This window comes from Callorhinchus milii, unplaced genomic scaffold, assembly GCF_018977255.1.
Source record: "Callorhinchus milii isolate IMCB2004 unplaced genomic scaffold, IMCB_Cmil_1.0 Scaffold12, whole genome shotgun sequence".
NCBI lineage: Eukaryota > Metazoa > Chordata > Chondrichthyes > Chimaeriformes > Callorhinchidae > Callorhinchus > Callorhinchus milii.
In genome coordinates this window covers 13,936,945-13,961,604 of record NW_024704753.1, presented here as the reverse complement: position 1 = coordinate 13,961,604, position 24,660 = coordinate 13,936,945, and the positions used below count along the sequence as shown (strand labels likewise).

General features: G+C 41.1%; 1 protein-coding gene across 1 annotated transcript in view; it reads right to left on the bottom strand.

Annotated features, from left to right (window-relative positions):
• The window catches only part of prkar2aa (protein kinase, cAMP-dependent, regulatory, type II, alpha A), a 115,250-nt gene that overhangs the window by 5,602 nt on the left and 84,988 nt on the right, over window positions 1–24,660 (bottom strand). Inside the window, exons 10-12 of the mRNA XM_042339775.1 lie at window positions 23,825–23,908; window positions 9,182–9,288; window positions 2,566–2,719 (exon numbers count right to left, since the gene is read on the bottom strand). Coding sequence (XP_042195709.1) covers window positions 2,566–2,719; window positions 9,182–9,288; window positions 23,825–23,908 — 345 coding nt within the window. The remainder of the gene's footprint in view (window positions 1–2,565; window positions 2,720–9,181; window positions 9,289–23,824; window positions 23,909–24,660) is intronic.

Sequence of the window (24,660 nt, the reverse complement as noted above, 5' to 3'; positions counted from 1 at the left end):
GCAATGATGCTGCGGAGTCCACTTGACATCAATTTGAATGAGAAATCCAAGCAGAAGGAGTTGGTAACCAGACTCATGTCAGAATGGGTCCGACGCAGCAACAGCGTACAATAACCGACATTACGGCGCTACCTGGATATGTGGGTATTTTCCTACACCACAAAGAAAGCAATACTGCTGGTTTGAAAATAAAATTATTTGTCTATGTCCTAACTGAATTTAAGAAAAGCTAGTAACTCAACGACGCGGGCTCAGCTGACCAAATATGGTTTGAAAATGCTGCACTTTGTTAATGTTTTATTGATCATTTGTATAACTAAAACTTTGGGACTATCTCCCTCAATCCCTCCACTTTACTCCTCCTTCCCCTTTTCCAGGTCACACCTGAAGATCACGCTCACGTTCACCTCCTCCCTCCCCCCGGCTTGGCGTCAGTTCAGTCGCTACTGAGGCGCTACCCCATGTGAAAGGCGCTGTATAAATGGAAGTTGCTGTTTGCTTTGTGTATATTCACAGTGAATATTCAGCAAACATGAGGGTTAAATGGGTGAATCACAATGGACCTCTGCTCCTGACACTCATGGACATGTTTTTAATGCTGTGACAAAATAGTTTCGCCTAATTAGTCCAATGAAAATAAACTTCACTCCAGTACTTGGTGGGGAAAGGGCAGGATACTGAGTGAGACTATATGAATAACTCAGTGTCTAGAAAATTATTTATTATAACTCAGTGTCTAAACAAGCACAAAGAGCTGAATGGCCTCATTTTACACTGTAACATTATGCGATTCTAAGGAGGTGATTTCAGGAGCATGCAATCTGCAGTACATAAAATACTCTAAATTCCACTCCCCAGTGATCCTTTGAAAGCTTTCATTCTGTCATTTATCTGCCAGTGCTAACATTAATGCTTCGGAAGAGACAATGACGTGTACAGCTCTTTAATCAACATTAAAAGCTATCATCCGATTTCAGCACAAGCTGTCGGTGCAGCTTCAGTCATCAGTGGGAAAACTGCTTTCAACTCCTCATTGGAAGCTCAAGCTCTGATCAGCAACACTCCTTTTGAAACAACAACTTGGATTTATATAGCGCCTTCTGCCGGACGGCGTCTCAGAGCGCTTAAACAGGTGGAACCCCAATGTAGCAGGTAACATTTTTAGCCCTTGAGATAAATAATAATAATAATAATATTCCTTGCATTTGATATAGCGCTTTTCACGTTGGGAGGACGTCCCAAAGCACTTCACAGAACACACTGTAAAGTGAATTGACTGTATATTTGTGGGCGAACGCAGCAGCCAATTGCGCACAGCAATGTCCCACAAACAGTCGTAGATTGAAAATGACCAATTTATTATTGTTTTTGGTTTTGGAGGGATTATTATTAGGCTCTGTGTGGAGTAAGGAAACTTGCCCAAGGTTTCGCCCTCTGCCTGGAATTGAACTCAGGTCTCTCACTTGCAAAGCGAGTGCTCTAACCACTGAGCTACAGGACTCCACAAATGGATCTTCGATACATTTTAATGAGAGAAAAGGATATGGCCACTTAACTGCTCTCTCAATGCTAAAAGCCAGGACAACAGACATACACAACCCTCCACACAGAATGAAGAAAACTGATTAAAATGGTCACACGAAGGCTGGAACCTCTGAACAGAACCTCAAATTGTTTTTTCCCCCATGTAGACGATTGCACAGGATGTGGACGTTGGAATGTGGACTAAGAGAAGATTTAAGAGAGGTGTTCAAAATTATGAGGGGTTTTTGATAACGGTAAATAAGGAGAAACGGTTTCCATTGGCAGGTGGGCGGTAACCAAAGGACACAAATTTATGATAAATGGCAAAGAAAATCAGTGGGGAGATAATGAGATTTTTTTTACAGTGAGTGGTTACAGACTCAAATGCACTGCCTGAAAGGGCGGCGGAAGCAGATTTAATAATAATTTTCAAAGGGGAATTGGAAATATACTGTACTTGAAAAGAAAAAAAATTGTAAGATTATTGGGAAAAGCGAGAGAATGGAACTAATTGGATAGCTCTTTCAAAGAGCCAGCACAAACACGATGGGCCGAATATCCTCCTTCTGTGTTGTAGGATTGTATAAAAAGAGGATGACATTTAAGTAGAACTAGCATTGCACACCGCAAATCGAAAACCAAATTACTGAATCTATCACGGGATGTAAACTTACTGAGTGGTGAACAGTTGGGAATTTCATACAAAATGTTATATATATCATGCCTCAGCATGAGTGGAGTGCAGCTACAAAATGGAGATGCAATGTTAATGGATCTAACGTTTGGAGATGGGGGAAAAAAACATTGCTGAATCCAGTTTGGACAGAATTGCAGAGCAGAATCAATGGACAGGATGACCTACTCTTGCTCTGTTGTTTCAAGTGACCGAGAAAATGAATCATTGTCATTGGCGTCACTTGGCAAAGACTTTAATACATCCTCCTTCCCAATGACTGCAAAACCCACAAATCTCTATCCGCAGTCAACAGGTCTGCCACATTTTCCTAGCCTTTCTTCCTCACATAACAAGCGGTCACTTACCAGCCCCCAGAGGGCTCCTTCTGTGGTAGCGATGATGGTGGCAGCTCTTGGAGTGTTATACATCAATGCCAGCTCGCCAAAGCTGCCACGTTGGTCATATTTACCCACCAGCATATCTTCGCCATCTTTAATTACATAAATATCATATGTACCTCTGTTGGGGGAAATGCAAATATATTATTCCAAGTTTCAAAATGACATAAAGCCAAGAACTAGCCAACCATGTTTAATCAATAAAATTTATGTAGTTGGCCGACCATAAAGGTTGGCTACCTCTGGCTTAGACTATGAGCTCAATGTCCTCAATGTGTAATTTGAGTTCTCAACATTCAGATCCACAACCGAGAGCGCTATCAGCTGAACCAGGCTGACACATTTCCTTAAAGTAATCGACAACTCTTTTCCTTGTATGGACTGAGCTGCGGTGCACTTCCAACTGGAGCAAGGAGCCTTTGCCCACATGTTGGTATGAACAGTGTGCTATCAAAAACACCTTTACTCTAATTGGGCTTGTACACAGGGAACGCTGCTTTCGTCACCACGGTTTGACAGACTCTTGCCATTTTAATAAGTGGCGCTGGCTGACGGTCAAAGATTCTCCCTGTACTTTCTGCAACAATAACTCATGTCACACGGGGGCGGGGAGGAAGAGGAATCCAACACGTTAAGAGCAAAAAATTATGATCGGCACGTTCTTTGCTTTTTAGGTTTTACTGTTTAAGATCCTGCTGATCAAATGCATTAAAGACATGATTCAAAGAAAAGGCAAGACGCAAGATAAGAGCAAGCTAACCAGCACTCATTTCATTGTTAGCGGCAGCCTGGAGGTGGTCAGCCAGGCAAAGGATTGCAAACTGTTACTGTTTCAGCACACTTAAGCGGGTGAGTCAGCGCTCTGCAATTCGGGGAAGCATAAATCCTTGACACAGAGACGGCACTTCAATGACAGCCAGGAACTTCCTGCTGCCTCTCCTCTGGCTCCAGGCACAGCTGCTTAGTATAACCATAAAAGGATCCCTCCCACTAGAAACAGCAGTGGAAGACAAATGGGCACTAACACAACTCAGCGATACAATGTCTGTGACTTCATTGGCAAATACATCTACCCATCAAGCACTTACTCCAAATGTCAACGACACAAATTCAGGGAATTGGTTGGACGATCACTCAGAATTAAGTAGAATATATCACCAAAATGACGAGTTCTGAGTACATCTTACACATTTTTAATATTCCCAGATATATTTAAGCAGTGTAATCTGATTTCTTTGGTGCACCGGACCTTAAAAAAAGATGTCGGTTGAGCAATTCCAGATTGCATTAAAAATAATCTTTCAGTAATGTCCATATAGGAGAAAAAATCTATTGAAAATTATTAGGAATTAATGATTAACTGAACAGAAGAAAGTAAGATCACTACTTAAAGGAAAGCTGATTCTCTAAAGTGCCCGTCCCATCAATGAATGGTTTCTGTCAATGGTTGCTGGTAGAATCTGTTGTGGATTGAAGCAGTGTTTTCAAAAAAGAGTCCCAAGAAAGATAAATCAAAATGGTATCTAGGATTAGTAAATTAGAAGGAAAATTCAAGTCAGATACAGTGCGTCTCAGAACAAATTAATTCAATCAGCTGGAGAGTAGAACTACTTGGTTTTCACTGATAACAGGGTGGTTACACTACACTGCCGCTCCTCATGGTGTTTCATTGATGGGGCAATTACATCACACTGTCCCTTCAGAAATGAATCAAGCAAAATGAAAAAAGATAAAGTAAAATTACAACAGTAACAAGCAGAAGGAAAACATGATGGAAAATAAGCACGTTACAAGTGCCGATCCATTTTACTGCAATGCCAGTGCCAACTTTCCAAAAACTCCCACTCATGCTTTAATATAAAACGAATGGCAAATGTTTATTTTCAGATGCATGTGAACAATGCATCCCACCCCCCAATGTACATTTCCCAAATGCCTATTTTGGGCTCCAAACATACAACAACAGACAAGACTTTTGGAACAAGAAAAAGACCATTAACCGAAGAATGCTCAAATAAACTGTGTTTATGTCCACACACACACACCATGCGCTAGAGAGAATATGCGTAAAAGATGAGAATGTTGATACTGTGTGTGTTCAAGTTGTGAAATAGTAGAGAAAGAAGAGATGAGAAGAGGACAACGGAGAGAGGGGAGAAAAAGAAAGTGAATGAGAAAAAATGAGACAACAGTGAGAGAGATTACATGTACGCGTGAGCGAAAGATAAAGAGAGAGAGAGTGACAGGGCACATTACAGTGCACTGCAAAGCATCTTCCTTTGATATCTGGGATTCAGATCGGAATCCAATCTAATTTTAAAATAGAAAAATGATAAAAGGGCTTGCCTTTCTCTCTAGCAGCTGTCAAACAAAATCTATTTTGGCCGTCAAGTTCCAGCTTCTGGTGAACACATTGTAAAATTCCTCTGAACCTGCCAACCATCTTCCCCTGGTCAAAGGGTGAATTGAAGCCTCTCTCCCACCTATAGTTGTTGGTAAGACTGCATCAGTATGCCAAAGCACTAAGGCTATTCTCTCCACTACTTTTCCACAGCAGGTGCATCGGAGATAAAAACAATCTATGCAAAGCAACGTACCTTGAATATCAAGTGTATTTTCCAGGAAATGTAAGCAGGAGTACATTAGAGTTACTGGGCTGAGATGATCTCAGCATTACACAGAGGGATGTTATAATAATAGTCATTGCAATTCATTTTGTGCCTATAATTTCAAAAAATCTCAAAGTGTTCACAGTAATTAATGCTATCCTCCTTGGGGAGAGGCAAGGATGGTCTCCTCGGAGCTGAATTGGCTTTAAAGTGACATGTTTGGCAAAGGAATGTTGGAATTGAGCCGGGGGTCTCTGTAATCCGGCTCTTGATCCAGGTGAGTCTGCAGTACTTCAGGGCACTGCTGATGACAGAACAGCCAGCCTGGCTCATCAACAGGACTTGGGAAAGGCAGACAAGTCACTGGGCGCAGGGAATCCTCCCACGTAGCTCCTGTTAACCCTGCAAGCCGAAGCCCCAACGGGTAAGTGATCCCAGCTGGACAAGCAGCTGAAAAGCTGTCCAGACTGGGCTATCAAAGGCAACTATGTGGTTTTAGCTGAACAGACTCCAGCAGCACCCCAACACATTCTAGGGTCCCCAAGTCTTGGCTCTTGCCAACCTGCACCTAATACTTTCTGGAATTAAATAAGCAGGGAGAGTGCGCGTTCCATTCCAACAATCTATCTCTGAAATTTCCACTTGTAAGTGGGATGCTTGGAAACCTCAGCTTGCTTTGGATACTTTGGATAGCATGGTGATGGGTTTCTGCATGTGTCAGACACCCAGCTGACCCAACAAAAATGTAGTGACTGTGAATTTTACGTGGATTACAGCAGTAGCAGCCAATTTGTGCCCAGTAATTTCCCACAAACAGCCATCAAGTGAATGACCAATTTAGCTGGAAGATGATAGGCCAGGACATTAAGAGAAATTCCTTCGTCTTTTTGAATATTTTCGTGGAATCGTTAATATCCACTCAAATAGGCAGGTGAGATCTTGGCTTAACGCCTCATCCAAATGTAGCACCTCTGACTTTACAGTACTCCTCCATCAATGCACTAGATTGTCAGCCCAGACCTATGAGCTCAGATGCACGAGGTGGCATTTGAACCTCCAACAAAGCAAGACTTGACACCTTTCAGACTGGATGGTTGTACCTATAACATTAGCTAATTGCTAATGACGCCCATTTTACAGAAAAAAAATACCAGATTCTATCCCTGATTAAAACAACTGCTGCAATCAAAAACTGCTGCACATTTCCAAATATAGCCAGAACGGTAAATTGTTAACGAAAGTGCTCTAGTTCCAAAATAAACTATTCCAAAATAGACATTTGAGACATAAGATACAACAAAAAGCAACACTTTTTTTAAAAAAAGAAGTGTTGCTTTTCGTTGTATCTTATGTCTCAAATGTCTCAAAGTGCTTCATAAGTAATTTCTGACAAGTGTAGTGACTTTGTATAGGCAAAAACAGGCACCAACAAGTTCCCACAAATAGCTGCAATAATAATCCTTGCATTTAATGTAGTGCCTTATCACGTCTTCAAAACGCCTCAAAGGACTTCACAGAATATACTGTAAAGTGAATTGACTGTATATTTTGTGGGCGAAACAAGGTGAAAGCACAATGAAAGTAGAGCACTGCTGACCAGGACATTGGGAGAAACTCCCTTCCCATTTTAAGTAGTGTACTTGGTGTAGGACATGGACTCATTAGCTTGAATTGAATAAGGAAGGAGTCTAATATTCCTCAGTGGCACAGCATAGAGTAAAAGCAAACACCATGAAGTGTAATTGGGCTCAGGAGTTCAAATCCAGTTAGCTATTTTGATTATGACTATGCTTTTACATCCATGCAAAGGTTGCTCTGAGGTAGTAAAAGGAAATTTTAAGAAATTATTGTTTTTCTGTTAAGTTCAGTTGTTCTGAAGGATTCTCTACTCTTGTGTGGAACAACAGCTCAATAATAAACAACAACAAAATTACATTTAAGATGGTAATTTGTGATCGAGATATCTCATTTCTAAACAGCCTTTTGTTTTTCAGGCTGGATGTCAAGCAGACAAAATACAATGTTCATTGCAAAGATTTTGACTTTGCAACTGAACCTGTCCACCGGTTCAGATTCTACCCCCCTAAAAACAGCCGTCATCACCCCCATCCTGAAAAACCCTGGATCCATCCCTCCTCTCCAGCTACAGCCCATCTCGAACCTCCCACTCCTCTCCAAGGTTCTGGAACAAGTCGTCGCGTCCCAGCTCTGCTCGTTTCTCTCTCGCCATTCCCTCTTTGAACCCCTCCAATCCGGCTTCCGCGTTGCCCACAGCACGGAAACAGCCCTGGTCAAAGTCACTAATGACATTCTGAACATCTGTGATCAGGACTCCCTCTGCCTCCTTGTCCTCCTCGACCTCTCTGCTGCCTTCGACACTGTCAATCACTCCATCCTCATACACCGCCTCTCCGCTTTACTCAATCTTCACGGACCTTCCCTTGCCTGGTTCAATTCCTATCTCTCTCACCGTCTCTACTTTGTTGCCTCTAACGGTTTCTCCTCCAGCCCCTGCACTGTCACATCTGGTGTCCCCCAGGGCTCCATCCTTGGCTCTCTCGTCTTTAATATCTATATGCCCACCCTTGGTGACATCATCCGCAGACATGGGGTCAACTTCCACATGCACTCGGATGACACCCAACTCTATCTTTCTGCCTCCACCCTCAACTCCAGGACCATTGCTGTCCTGACAGACTGCCTGTCGGACATCAAGTCCTGGATGAGGGCAAATTTCTTACAGTTGAATGAGAGAAAGACTGAGGCCCTCCTGATTGTCTCACGCCAGCGCCTCTGCACCTCAGGCTCTGGCAGCATCAACCTCCATGGTTGCACACTACAACTCACCAGCCAGTCAGGAACCGAGGTGTCTTGTTCGACCCTCAACTGTCTTTTCTCCCCCACATTCAAGCCTTGACCCGCTCTGCCTTCCCTGTAACATTGCCCGACAACGCCACTACCTCACCCCTCAGGCCGCTGGAACTCTTGTTCATGCTTTCATCACCTCAAGGCTCGACTATGTAAACGCCCTACTTGTCGACCGTCCCAACTCCTCCCTCCACAGGCTGCAGATAATCCAGAACTCTGCACCCCATGTCCTCTCCCGCACCAAACTCCGTGACCCCACCTCCCCACTCTCGCCCGACTCCATTGGCTCCCTATACTTCAGAGGATCCAGTTCAAGATCCTGGTCCCTTCAAGGCCTCGCCTCACCCTACCTCTGTGACCTCCTAACCCCCTACTAACCCGCCCGTCCTTCCGCTCAGCCGGCTCTGGCCTGCTCTGAAATGCTGTACTCTGTCCAGCACCTTCGGACATCCTCCCGACGTGAAAGGCGCTATACAAATGTAATCTTGTTGTTGTTGTTTGACATGCAGAATTACACAAAATGATAAAGTATGAAATTAGGCCTTTCAGACCAACTAAGCTGTGCTGGTATTTATACTGCCCACCAGCCGCTAATTTTTCTTAACCCCCTCTGTACTCTGTTCCCTTCTCCTTCATGTATGGATCATGTGGAAGAGTTGGTTACAAATTGAAGGTTAGACCTCGGAGCTAACCATCCAGTAACTAGATTTTACTGCCAAGTTTTAAAAAAATCATGTGTAAGATTTATTTTTGCACATTTAGCAGAGACCCAAATGATGGGCTTAACCTTTAGACCAGTGCCGTAAAATTGAACAGACCATACAGAATTTTGAAAATGTTTAAATTCAGGCTTAATCTGGTAGACAGTTTGCTGCAGCTATTTTCATGAACTTCAGAAAATCGGCTTCCAAATTAAGCATTTTGCATGATTTTAAATCTCAAAACCAGGGTTCAAGGTTAAAACCATGATGCGTCAGATCTCAGATGCCTTTGCAATGCTCAGATTGGGATCTAAGAAACAGTCTACAATGTACAAGATTCTTCATTTACAACAGGTTAAAAACTAGCAGAGAACAAGTGAGAAACAAAAGTATGTGCAGCTTTACCGGTCAATTACGTAGAAATTGTCTCCGTCGTCACCTTGATCAATGACATGCTCTGAAGGCTCAACTTTCCTCTCAAACATTGCATCAAGGAGCTGAGAGAACTGTTCCTGTTGCAAAAAAAAGACAAAAATCAGTGGGTACAACTTTTACAGTTACATTCTTTAGTTTTTATAAATGTTCCTCTCTGGTTTAAAGGCAAGCTGTTGCCAAGCACCACAAAGACATTTGGGTGGTCTTGGGCTGACCTGGGTGGTTTATTCCTCATGATTATCAGTTTAAAGACAAACTGCCTAGAAACGTTAAATAGCCATAGCAAGGGTATAGCTGAAAGGAAGTATTTTGATGGGATGAGTTTATGTGATTGTGCCTTTTTAACCCAATGGTGCATCACATCTGATAACTTAAGAGAATTTGATATGTTCCTTTAGTCCATTCTGATCCTTAAGCACTTCCCTAAACTACATTCTCCTTAATGAATTTCAAAGCAAATATACAAATGAAACATTTAAATTCTCAAAGATTCCTATAACCATAAGGCAAACAAATAGAAAAAAAATTACATTTTTGTGTTGTCTTAATATGTCAAAATGCTTCACATTACATAACATCAAGTGGAAAGGCTGGTGTTATAGACAATAGTGCAGATCTTCAAAAATCACTTTGACTTTGGTACTAAACAGTTGGATTAAAATTGTCATTTCATTGAATTCAGTCCTAGAAGAGGTGATTAGGTAAGTATTGCACAAACATTTTGTGAGTTCAAAGAGCAAATATATCTCCTGGTTCAGTACGTATTAGACTCCATTAAGAATGAAAATCAGGACCTTCCAGACAATGAGAGCAGATTCTTTTATCAATTTTCTCCTGAAGTTCTCTGATTCCTTTTCCTTCCTCTGAGGTATGTATCGTTTGCCTACTGGTAACTTTCTCAAGCCGTGTGAGCCTTGACAAGGAACACTGGTTCGGGATGCAGTGTAAGAGGTGGAATCAAACTGACAATCCTGACAGTCCAATCCTTAATTCTCAATCTGCAAACTCAAAAGCAGAATAAAAGGCCTGAAATTCCAACTGGTATTAGCCTGCAACACCATTCTGTCTTAAAAAGAAAATTCCACAATTCTGTGCCACCTGAAACTTTAATACAAAATGATGAAACAACAAATTGCATTTATATGTATGGTAACTGCCTGGATAAACCCTACATATAAATGCGGGATAGCATCTCGGAGTGCTGAAAGGATACGACTGAGTTGAATTTGAGGCCTATGATTGGTAAAACAAAGGACCTCATTTTTAAGTTACTTTTAGGTAGCAGATCAAAAAAGTAGTGGCTCCTGTAGTTTATAGTACATTAAAGGTTAAGTGAAGCTCTTTGTAGTAAATGATCCAGTTCCCTCATTAAGCATTTGGATGGAATAACCAGTGGTAAAATATGGCTGCTGTGTGCATAGCAAATATCTGATCACTCTTGGAAAAGTTCTGTGTTTCTTGAAATACTACCTCACTATTAAATTCAATTTAAAAACTGTCTGACACTAACACATATAGTAAGCACCTGATGCAGTGCTATTTTATTGGGGCAAAGAAGATTACTACGAGAAGGTTGCACAGTGTTGCAATCTCATTGATTTGAAACTCTGACATAGTCAAAGCTCCAGTCATGTACTGCCATCTTACTCTAGATCCTTTAACATCAAAAAGTCTGGTAAGCAAAACGAAAATGGAGACAAATTCAATAAATTGCCGAATACAACACAAAATTACACCTGTATAGCGGCTTTCATGTCGGAAGGATGTCCCAAATGAGAAATACCTTCCCACTGGACAAGAATAACTATTGATGCACTCCCCACCTCTATCCTCCAGCATTGATCTATCACTTTCAAAATGTTGGAATTCTTAAGCCTCTATTTGATGTTGGCTTTGGCCCTTGTTCTTTCGGATCTTAGAGCTAATGATTGAGTAAGAAAACCAGCATAGACATCAGACAGGGTTATAGCGTGGAAGCGAAATGTACGACCACAGACCAGGTGGAATTTGAGACCAACTTTTAGAGGCATCAAAGTGTACAGCACAGAGGGGGGCCATTCACCCCTGTGCTGGTTCTGTTTAGTCCCATTTTTAAACTGTGCTTTCAATAGGAAGAGAAGCAGCAGGGAATAAAGGCACCACTTCAGTGGAGGCTAGTAGTCACTGCTTTGTTCAGATGCTTCTATTGAGAGAGGTGTTCTGTGAAACTTACTGTAGATATAGTGTTCTGTGCGGGAACATTAATATGCTGAAACTAAAATGTAATAGACTGCAGTAATTGACCACTGTTGCTGCATTCGGCACTGCAGGTCAATGAGTCCAATGGGACCCGAGAGTTACCTGAAGACTGACAATGCTCCGCAACAGAGCAGGTGGCTCCGATTAGCTCATGCTGTGAAGGTGTGAAAAGTCGACTGGAAGTGTGAACACAGGTTGCAGTGTTTGGCTCCAGCTCAATGTACTCAGATGCTGGGTATTTAGGAAAGCACTGGTAGTTAAATTCAGTATTAGATTGGACTCAGAGAATGTTCTAATTCTTTTTCATTAGATATTGAGTATATTGCATTTCGCCAACAAATATACAGTCAATTCACATTACAGTCCATTCTGTGAAGCACTTTGAGACTAGAAGACATGAAAAGCGCTATATCAAATGCAAGGATTGTTATATTATTATTATATTTGGCTTGGCTCAGCCTCAGCCTTGTTGGACAGATCAGTGCTTAGTGACCTTTCACAGGTTCGCTGTCGTAAAAGGTCTTCAGAGATTCGTGTGAGGTGGAACTGAAGTCAGTATCAAGAAACTTGATAGGTTATTTAACAGAACACAGAAAGCACACCCAGAGCAAGACTTACAAATAAGCCAAGACAGCAGGACAGAAGGACATAGGTTTCAACGAGGAAGCCAAACAAACACACAATGGAATATCTTGCACAACAGACTGATGGATGTTGATGCAACTGTGACTGTATTAATCCATCTTGTGTCTCAGGATCATAGAATCGTAGAATTATACAGCACAGAACAGAATTATTCGGCCCATCGTATTTGTGTCGGCTCTTTGAAAAGATCAATGTGCATTAGTATCAAATTACTGCATCAGGTGATGCCCAAGACAGATCATATCATCCAAATGTTGAAGAGCTTGGTAAGTCAGTTCTGCCTTCGTACTGGTGTGACTGGTACCAGAATAATCGTAGAACTTTGAGATTGAGAGATCTCTTACCAATAATGGAAGAGGTCCTGTGGATAAGGGTTGTAATCCCAGGATTTCAGGAGCACCATTCCCATACGAAATCTTGGGATGTCGCATAGTAATTGTGCTCCTGAAATCATGGGATAGCAACACCTACGTGTGAATCCAAGAGACTCTTGATGTCTTCTACCTGGTGATCTGAGGTACTGGAGCTCATTGAAATTCCTGTAACCATTCACAACTAAATGTGGTTCCATCTCTGCCGTGAAGCAGCAGAGGAGTTTCTTCCAAGGAAATGAACCCCAAGCCCTCTTCACATTTGGAAGAGCACACCGTAATCATTTTTGTTAGTAGGACATCTCTCCAGGGAATCAGATGAGCATAATGACCTCCATGTTAAATTAAAAGGAAGCCAGCTTCAATCACGCAATATCAGAAAAGTACCATATGAGTAAGTTACTCCATGCAAATCTTGAAACTGAAAGCTGCCATCAACCAGAGATTGAATGAAAGCGAGTCTACAGTGACTGAACCACCTAAGGCAGACATGCCTCAGTGTGAGATCATGAGGTACAGAAGATAAAGCAAAAAGATGCTGCTGGGATCTTTTGTAAAAGTGTTAAAATAAAATCAGGATCAATAAGCCTTTTCAGTCTGCACATATGTTGGTATGAATTGTTATCTGGAACAAAAACAGGGATGCCATTTCAAGCAACCTTAAAACAGGGAGGGGGAAAGAGAGACGAGATCATTTGGCCAATGTACCCAGACTCCTGGATTCCTCGTGCTAGCAAATTCTAACCATGTGGATGTTACTGAAGGATAAGGTTCATTTTGCAACTGGGATATATTCTGCCAGAGATGACATATTACACACTGATACACTGATGGAAAAATTAACCAGAACATTGAAATCTTGTTTCAAAAGCCTGCATTCTCTCCACATCATTTCATCAAACAGTCGATGACAGTTTCCCCACAGAGAGCGATAGATCTGCGGTGGATGCACAGTCTCATCAACACTTGAAATCAAGTCAGCAGAACGTTTGACAGAGCATGTTAAAACCAAGCACTTAATCACAAGAGTTATCAGGCAGCAAAACTACTGTGCATTTGGTGACATTGCTGCAGATGCTGTTGATGCAAGGGGAAACCAAATAGCTGCCGAGCTAAAGCAAGTTTAAAAATTAAAAAGGAATCTAGTGTAGTTGTTGGGCAGGTGGGTTTCTTACTGCGGGGAAATGGAGAGCAAGAAAATAATTTGGAATATAGAAAAAACCCAATCGGCAATTAATTACCCAGCTCTTTTGGCACTAAGTATTATAATCTAGGGGATGATTCTCAGTTTAACATGCAGTATGTATACTGTATGAATGCTCCAGAGACTGCCAAGGGAGGTGATTTTAGAAACAATTTGTTTTTCATCACAACAGCATAAATGCTGCATAACTGATGGTTTCCACTCTGCTCCTCAATGCTCCCTTGAAGATCGTTGGGTGACCCAATAGCTGGCCTGAAAATTTCCGAAGGACTATTAAAAGACAAAGGTATTAAAATGCTAATTGCACAATTAGAGGATGGTGTTTGTGGAAAGTCTGAGATTGGGTAACAAAAAGGAAATCAAGATTCCTGTGGCATGATTGCTCTACTGCTGGAAGGAAAATCATTTTGGATGAGAAAAGACATCCTGTTCTCTCTGCCTGATGGTTCGAAGGATGTTAAAAGATTTCAAGGCACTATTTTTCGAAGAAGTGCAAGGAGTTCTCTCGCTGTCCTGGTCAATGCATAGTCAATGCACACAAAACCATTTGTTCAACTCAACTTGTACTACAGTTTTTACATCAGACCAATGCTTCCAAACTCAATTTAAATTCACTCTGGGGTTCTAATGGGGGTCATTATGCTCATCCTGAATGAACCATGACTTTCAATGAAACATTCAACTGTAGCAAGCTGGTTCTCCTCAACCTGAAAAATCACAACAGCAAATTGAATTTATATAACGTTTTTTTACACGGGGCTTAAAAAAAAGTGTGGTTTTACTCTGAGCCAGGGAGAAGAGGAAAGTCTTCAGGTGTGATCTGAAGTCGAGCAAACAGGGCGCAAAGATTTTTTTAAAAAAGCCTAACGTTCCAGATGAAAACAGATCTAAATCTTGAACTGATTTAAAGAGCCAGTAAAAGTTCCAGCTATATTTAAAGTGCTTCTATTCAATGTTAGAGACTTATAAAGGTCTTGTGTTTAGTAGACACTGATGACCACCGGCTGTTTCATGTCAGCAGAAACCCACACAGACTAAACCATCTTCTGCAGTCTAAAGAAGAATGCCTCATAACACTGAAATGGAAAGTTAAATCTTTCCATTAAACTGTCATCAGTGTGCCAGACCACTCCGATCCACATTATTAATCATCAGAGATCAAACACAACTACAGAGACCACTGCAATCTCAGGATTATGCACAACACAAGAAAACGTAACAGTTTAGACAAATTTCCAGTATATATTTAGTCACATTACCACTTGCCTACATCAGCTCCTCTTTTAAAATGGCCACCAAAGTACAGTGAGAAAATTCCGAGTGATGATGCTCATGTCTCAATGGGGATAGTCAGTTTAAGAGCATCATCCAGCACTTTTCCCATTTTCAATCTTTCGTTTGAAAAAAAGAACTGCACAAAAGCCAGCTCCATATTCTTGAATGTAACAATTGTAATGTAAGCCTTGACTTTGATATAGGTTCTTATCACATCAAAGCATCTCAAAGCACGTCACAAGGTTTACTGTGCATCTTTGGCCAAATCAACAGCCAAGTTATAGACAGCAATGTCCCTCAATCTGGATAGAGCACATAGGAACATAGGAAGGTGCAGGACAAGAAAAGATCACTGCAGTTGATTCCTCCCCATCCCTTTTCACATCAGAAATGTAACTATTTCCCTCTCGAAAACGCAGACCTGCTCTCTACATGTTAATCAACCTCTACATAAAAGCAGTTGAATTTAAATAATCTACTTCTCACCATTTTTCTGAGTTTGAGGTAATGACTGCTCATTGTGGACTGCTTGACCATATTACATAAGAGATTTGGAATCTAATCCTCCAAGTTGTACCCTCTGTGGTGCAGTGCATCAAGCGTCAAAACACTGTACTAATGAACCATAGAGGCATATCTACTATATAGCCAAAGGTGGTCCACTTGGTCAGTTGTCCCTTGCTTCCACCTGGAGAAGCAGCTCAACAGCTACATTGCAAATTGAGACATATTTTCTTCTCGGAGAACCCCGCCCCGGCTATTCTCAGTACATCCACAGAATTACCTCTGGCAGAGGGCAGACATGGTGCATGTACAGAAGGCACTTGTTTCCACCCTCAGGGAGGACTTATACAGCAGCTTGTGATGAATCATATATCTTCAGATAATAATTCACCTCCCTCCATACACGCGCGCATACACATACACACACACACAGGCATGAGGACACGGGCACGCGCTCAAAGACACGGGCACGGGCTCAGACACACACCACAAGAGGCCATACAGATACTTTAATACTTCTGGTACTGCTCCAATGCCCTGACTTGAGAATCCGCAGTTGTTGGAACTGTCTCTGTACTTTTAGAAACAAGACAAGATAATCCAGACAGAAGAAAAAGCATACCAAGACTTGGGGTGGGTTTATCTACAAAATGTAATCACTGCACTTGATGCAAATTACTGTTAAGTGCTTTGAGATGTTCCAGTGTAAAATGAAAGTCCTTTACAGATTTATAAGGTCTTGAGGGGTCAAATTTTGTTCTATGCTCATTCTAAAAGGCTAGAAATGTGGAGTGTTAAAATTTACATCATTTGCCCAGGTGACAAAAGACTTTCACTTCCCAATTTTGATCACTACCTAGTAAGTTATGATGAGTATGGTTCAAACAACCAGCCAATACTTAGTTTGGACCTGCACATAAATAATGGTCACGGGGGGGACTAGGTAACCCATAAAACCCTGGGTGGTGGGGGGGGTGTACCCATAAAGCTCAGGGGGAGCGAAGGAGGAAGGAAAAAGCTAATATTTTGACAACTGGATGCAACCCAAAGAAGTTTCTTAAGTCCACAACGTCAACCGAAATGCTGAAATTATTGTGCAGGAAATACAAATTTAAACAACTAAAAATAAAATCCATCAATTAGAAGTCTCATGAGGTTTTTTAAAAAAAAAAGTAGACCAAAACTTTATTCTAAGAGTAACCATACCACCACCCAGCAATTTGTTGTTCCCAGCAGAGCAGTGTGAACACATAGATGAAAATAAAACAGTTAATGCAAAAAATTTAATTTTATACGAGTTGCAGATGGTTTCAAAATGTTATTGTAACCAAAGCATTCCAACACATCATTAAGTGCCGTAATGCTTTGGTTACAATAACATTTCGCCCAACCATGTTTACTTTGCATATGTGCGGCTTTGGAAAATCAAGTTTAAATTTCTCATTCACTTCTAGGGAAATGTTCAGATCCCACTGACTGTTTAACTGTTTGAAGAATATTGCATTTCAAACTGAACAAATGCAAAAAAACTTGGAATTTGTTTGGCATCTGAACAGAGAAATATTTTTTTGATTCATTTGGCGGGTGTAATTTGGCTTGCAAATTCCTATATAAAGCAACTCCACAGTATACCCACTGTATAAGCAGACCTACCCTAAACCGTGTCACTATGTAGGTTAAGTCAACAGGAAATTCTAGCACTCAGTCAGCAGGCATGCTAACAAGAGACCAGAACAGATAAGGCATTGGTAACTTTACTCTGTAAGATTCTAGATAAAAAAAATATTAGATTATACCTTCCCATAAACTAATCATAAAATTATAATTGTTGCTGCCATAAAAGATTATAGTGTTATTCCACTCATTCACAATACCTCAAACGGTAACGAATTCCTTCTTCAAAGTGATTTTATTATTACAAGCTAGATAAGAGAATTACTCTTTCCCACACAAAATGTTACTTCAATTGGTTCAAAGCTGCACTTGGGCCAGCGGGTTCAGATCTCTTTTAAACAATGTGATCAACCCATGCCAAATGAGAAGTGGGGAACAGAATGTCAAATCACAGAAATTACAGCACAAAAGGCCATTTGACCCTCTGCTGCTGATGATTTCCCCCAAAGGAGCTATTAACTCTATCCCCAATTCTCTATTCCTTTCTGAATTGTTCCTCTTCAAATATTAATTTAAACGTTGTTTTAACTTTAATACTCGCAAGTAAGCATCATCCTCATGGTGAAAACATTTCTTCTAACCCCTTAACCTTCCAACAAAAATCCGACAGACACTTGCACCTTATGCCCCCTTGTTATTGTTATTAACCAGTAGAAATTATCTTTCACTCCATATTCTTAAATCCTGTCAGAACTGGATGTACTTTAGATTATACAGGCATTGCCTGTCCATGCAGATTAGGGTCTATCTAAATTGCCCAGTGCACATCACCCGGTGGAACACAAACTGCAAATGTAACTAACTGAGTGCTCGGATAGAGGGTGGGCACTGCGGCTGAAGGATCGACTACTGATAGTAGAATGGAAGGCGTGAAGAACCAGAGGTAGAATGCTTTTATTGCAACTTGATGTGCATATCATACATATCCCTTAATTTAAATTATACTAAATTTGACTGTAGGACTCAAAAATACACCTGGGCACATGATCAAATTTGCATTCATGCAGACTTCTGAAGCTATCGACTCCCTGGAGTTCTTATATTTGCTGAAGCACAGTCGAAGCCACTTTAATTAAGCAGGATTATAGAAAGCCTTTGTCGGCATTTAGTCTCTATAATCCTGTTAGCTTGATAGAACATGTTGGCAACAGAGCGAATTTTTACAAAAGGTATGTTTTACGGCAACTGGAGAACTATGCTGACAATTTGGGTTTGATGATATTAAGTATATCTGTTTCACTGTAGCATCTCAAAACAATAATCAAAACATCTCGGAGACCAGAGTGAAAATGAACCAAATAAACTGCCACTTCTTTTCAAAAATACATGACCTTATAATTTTTTTTAGGTCAGCTGAGTGTCTGACAAATGGGGAAATCTATCACTATGCTTAAAAGTATCTAAACCAGACAATAGATCCATGCATCCTACCTGCACATAAAAATTCCATGTTTGGAATGAAATGCACCCTCTCTCATTAAAGGGATGTATTTGCTTACTTAATTCTGCAGAGTATTCGGTGCAGGCTGCCAAGAGCCAAGGCTTGGGGAAGGCAGTGTCCAATGGGTTACTGCTGGAGTTAAACCAGCTAATACCTTACGGCTTGCATTGAAAGCATAGTCTGGCAAATTTCCCACTGCTTATCCAACTAGGACTACCTTACCCATTAAGACTTTGGCTTGCAAGGTTAACAGAAAATTAGTGGGAAGACCTCTGCCCCTAGTAACCACTGCCCCCATATACAGCCGATGGCTGGTCTGTGATCAAGTGTGCTTGAGTACTGCAGCTCCAACTGTCTCAGGAACCAGACTATCAAAATTGCCAACGAGGTCTGATTCAATTCTTAGTTTGTCACCTTAAATCCAGTTCTTCTCCAAGGATATCTCACTTATCTTCTTGCCCCCATGGAGAATATTCACTTATTATTGCAGGATTCACTGTGTAGTGACTGTTTTGTAGGCAACCGTTTCAACCAATTTGCGACAGCCAAAACACGTAGTCAGTAATGTACAGAAAACAGCCATGAAATGAACAACCAATCTTATCTGGTGGTTTGTTGGTCAGGACACCGAGAGAAACTCCTTTCTCTTTTTGAGTGGTGCCATGGAATCTTCAATATCCACCTGAACAGGCAAACAGGACCTTGGTTTAACATCTCATCAATGTATTGAAGTGTTATTTAAAACTCTTTAAAAAGTTTTCAACGTAGTTCAAATGAGAGGAGGCAGGTAATGCTGCTCTGAAGTCAGCTGCTGAAAATCAGGGAAGAGGCCGGGGCTTCAGAGATGCCGCTGTGGCAGGTGAAAAGATGAGCAGCTTTAATCAAACCAGCCTTATATTGAGAGAACCTTTTAATACCAGTGACCACAGCCACAGGGAAGAGGTCCCTTTAAAGTTCCTATTTAAAATCACACTGCTGAGGTCTGTAACCAGTGGAGAATGGACAAGGTTCAACAAGCTCTGCAAATTTACTATCAATTCAAAATTAACTCCAATCTCCACACCCACCCCACGACACACACACACACATGTACCTCAACGAGAGATTGTTAGAACAATTATTTCTAAGAACATTATTTCATCAGCAAAGTGAAGCAGTTATTCCCTCTATACTATTTAAAAAAAACAAGAATCTACTCTTGGCAGCTATTCATTTATTTATGGAATTTCTTAAGATCTGAGGATCAACCTAGCTCATTGCAGGATTACCACTAAAAAGATTCTTAGCAATCTGAACCATATCCTGACAAGTACAATTTTTGTTTTGTAAAAAAGCAACCTTAAATAAACTCAAATGTCATTCTCCCATGCTGCTGAGTAACCTTCAGCTCTCGCAGATCCGATTACACTTGTAAAGAAGCATCAGGACCATAAATAGCCTTTAATTCCAGTTTTATTAGGCCAGGCACCATATGGATTTGTAGACATCAACGATGCACTGATCAAATCAAAAGTAGTGCCTTCTTCAAATGCTACCAGCACTTTTACTTGCTGTTCAAATATGCAAGTTAGATCTACGCTCTTAAAGTGTTAAATGGGGCATTGTCAAGTCGAAATCTTTTCTAAAGAAATCTACACAATGATCAATAGAGGCAATTAAAATTTCAAAGGCTTTTGAAAACTTGGCCACAGATATGATGCTTTGTTGTCTACACAAAGTCAGGAACAAGAGGCCTTAGCTTCAAAATAAGGACAGCAAGTGGACTCAGGGCTGCAAGAAACCAGCAAAGATCCTGTCATGCACCTGTGAGAAGTTGCTAGGGATACAATGTAATGCGTCAGAGCAGCTAAACTGTGTCCCTAGAAACCAGTTTAGTTGTTCTGACGGGTTACATTGCATCCCTAGCAACCTTACACACGCACACAATAGGAATTTTTACCAGGAGTGAAGTTAAATCCCTCAAGGAAACAAAACAATAATAAATTGGTTATTTCAGTCCATGACTGTCTGTGGGACGCCCCTGTGCGCAATTGGCTGCCGCATTTCGCCCACAAATATACGGTCAATTCACTTTACAGTCTATTCTGTGAAGCGCTTTGAGACGTCTAGACGACGTGAATAGCGCTATATCAAATGCAAGATTTTTATTAAGTGTCTGTACCCTGGCAGTTATAGCATGGTGGTTTGGGCCCATAAAATCAGACCCAGAATTTTTATGGGTTGGATACAATGGCCTCTGGTCAGCATTTCATACTGTCAAGTCGCCGCTGATATCCCTAAACTGCATTACACACAGCCAGCCAGTTGGCAATGAATGCACTCACGAGCATCTCTCGCAGATGCTTGTAGCCATAGACACCTGTAGATCTTTTGTAACTGTGCATCATGTGCAAGAAGACAGCCAGGCAGCACCGGGAGCTAGAAGTGTACTAACTGCCTGTACTCTGTAAGTCTACAGTGCAGCTGCATTATATATCGACCCATGTAATACTGAATACCTTTATACAGTTTAGTTAAAAGATGCTGAAAAAATAGACACAACAGAACTCCGTCACAATGCACTTCATTACAATGCAGCTTCATTTGTGAAGCAGCTGCGTTGTGGACCAGATTCCCATGTACTGGCCAGCTTCCTGCACTAAACAAAATGGCCAAATTACAGATCATCAGACAGAGAGACTCAGAAACGAAAGCCAGATTGAGAGAAAGTCCAAAAGTATTAGAGAGGCTGGGATAGTGTAGTCCTAAAGTAACAGTACAATTGCTGATGATGAAAGAATTTTTAAAATTAGGACTGTAGCCAATTTGTAAATTGGGAGACGTACAGTTATCCTCAGATTAAATCAGACAGTGCATAGCGGGTTTTGAGTCAAAACTTTCAGTCTAGTTTTCTTTGCTGTTTTCACTTGATTTGTAAATGTAAACCATCCGATCAGATCATCTCAAGCCTGCTACCGGTTAACAGAACATCTTCCATACAATTTATATATAATATGCACACACACACTCCTCTCCGCAATCCTAACTGATTCTTTTTACAGCCTATAGCACAAAGAGGGTGTTGAAAGTTTATAATAATAATCCTTGCATTTGATATAGCATTTCCATGTTTTCTAGACGTCTCAAGCGCTTCACAGAATAGACTGTAAAGTGAATTGACTGTATATTTGTGGGCGAGATGCGGCAGCCAATTGCGCACAGCAGTTTCCCACAAACAGTTGTGGATTGAAGTGACCAATTTTTTTTTTTGAAGGATTATCATCAGGGGTGTGGAGTAAGGAAACTTGCCCAAGGTTTCGCCCTGCCAGGAATCGAACCCAGGTCTCTCGCTTGCAAGACGAGCGCTCTAACCAACGAGCTACAGGACTCCTCAGCTCAGTGGCTGTAACCCGAGATGTTTCCTATCTTGAAAATATTCAACCTCTTTATAAGGATCAATTGCTGCAACGAAACAAGCTCACCAAAGCGACTGCATTTCAAGTCAAGAAGTCTCAGCCAGGAAAACGATAAAAAGGAGCGAATAACAAGCATAAACACTCCTGGCTGAGACTGGAACTTTTCCCCCACCCAGGTCATTTTGTCCAGACAGATGCCACAATCCTGATTTAACCTCTGATTTCCTACCAGACCAACCCCATAATCTTCAAATGTGAAGAATCCTTTTGCAAAATCCTGATACACAACTGATAGAAATTGTAGGCTTCAGAAGCTCTGTTAATCACAGCTATGCAAGTCTTGGATAAAAATTACTTTTTCCATGTAAGATCAAAGTCTGAAAATGCAACTTAAATTTAAATTCCATGAATTATTAAAATTCGACCTGTAAAAGCATTAAATTAGTGACTATTTCTGCGTTGTAGAGAGCTTTTAACAAATGTAACAGGAAGACCTAAGCTCAAATTTGTCTCAAATTCTGTAACCTATATTCCTCTTCAGCAGGCTTCACACACATAATACTCTCCCCCATCTCATCAGGCTCTATGTACCCCAGCGGATCAACTTGAAGATCTTTAATCATGATCTTCCCCATCTTTTCAATACCCTCCAGCCTTTTCTCTTGCTGATACACTCTGCTCTTATTTTACAGCTCGCCCCTTCCTCCTTCCCTTATTTAAAATATCCAAATCCTTTTTATTTGGCTACATTGTTCCCCATTATAATAATTCTTGCATTTGCTATAGCGCTTTATCACGTCAGAAGGCGTCTCAAAGCGCTTCAGAGGAATCACTGGGACCTGAAGTGACTGTGTATTTGTAGGCAAACGGGGCCACACAATTTCACACAGCAATGCCCCATAAACAGCTGTGAAAAGATTGATCAAGTTTATTTGGGAGATTGTTGGTCAAGACACCAGTAGAAACTCCTTTCTCCTTTCGAATAATGTATGCGATGTTTAACGTCCGTCTGAATAGGCAGAGGGGACCTCAGTTTTGAGTCTCACTCAAAGGATGGCACTTCCAACAATGCAACACGGTCACAGCGCTGCATTGTAAGCAAGTGTCAGCTTACACTATGTGAGTTCAAGGCCCGACATGGGTTTAAACCCACAACTTTCTGACTCAGAGGTGAGAGGTAAACCACTAAGCCAAGCTTGCTCTACAACAACTTGCATTCATTAAGTACTTTTCATGTAGAAGACTGCTGCTTGACAAATATGGCAGACATTGAGAAGGGAAATACGATTTAAAGATTTTGACCAAAAGCTTAGGCCCTGCATTATAATAAAGCTCTGTGCTGTGCTGTAATATTTAAGTTGCATTCTGATGAAATGTTAAACCATCTGGTGGCCATTAAAGATCCTGTGGCACTATTTGAACAAAGTGCTGGCCAACAATCCTCCAAATAAAATTGATCATTCACTTCATGGCTGGTTATGGGACATTGCTGTGAATGTTACCTGCTGTGTTTGCCTACAAAATATAGTCACACTTCACAGTATATTCTGCGAAGCATTTTGAGATATCCTCCTGACATGAAAGGTGTTATGCCAAATGCAAGGATTATTAAATCAAGGAGATTTTGCTAAAGGTATAATCTTACCGCATCACCTAACCATCTGGGAATGCTCAAGCAAAAAATTCAACTGAACATTCAAGCTAAAGTTTTCCAGTGTCTGATCTTGAACACAAATGTGTCCTGACAGGATAGCACAACACACCAGAAAGTATTCAGCTCAAAGATACTGTAAAGCTACAGATTAAACACTCCTAGATTTATTCACACTGCAAACTTATCAACTCAATAAGAGATGAGTAGTTTACCTGGTCAAGATTTTTGAACAGAAGGATGTCCTTACAGGCTTCCTGTAGTCTATGTCTCTGTTCATCTGTTTTTGGATTAACAATCTGCAATAGAAAAAGCAATAGCTTTGTTACTCATAAAACGGAAAGAAAATGTATTCATACATGAAGAAAAAGAGAATAGAAGGGTGGAGATGAGAGGAATAGGAGGGGCAAGGGCTTGTGTGGAGTATAGGACGGATTAGTTGGACCAAATGCCCATTTCGTTATCATATCACTCTATGTAACTCTGCTTGAACAACAACAAATTATATTTGTATAGCGGTTTTCATGTCAGGAGGGTTTCCTGAGGAATATGCCAGCTCGATGTCTGACACATGCGAAAAATCATCACTGTGCTTAAGGGAGTATCCAAAGCAAACAGTTCTATCCTATTTACACATGGAAATTCCTGTGTATTGGACTCTCTCTTAGGAGGGATACATCCTGCATACCCGACGCCGGGGAGTATTAGGCTGGCAAGGGAAATGGCTTGGGAACACAGAAGTATGCGATACGGTACTACTGGAGTTTACCCAACTACAACTTGCCATTGAAAGCATCATCAGGCAAGCTTTCACACTGCCTGTCCAGCTAGGACTACCCTACACATTGGAGATCTGACTGGCAGGGTTAACAGGCACTGAATGGGAAGAATCCCTGCCCCCGTGACTAATCTGCTACTCCAAGTCCTACAGATGAACTAGGCTGGTTGGCCTGTCATCAGAAGTGCCCTGGCGTAGAAACCAGACTAACAAGACCGCAAAGAAGGTTGAGTTAATTTGGATATTCAGTTGCTAAGAATGGTACTTTGGAGC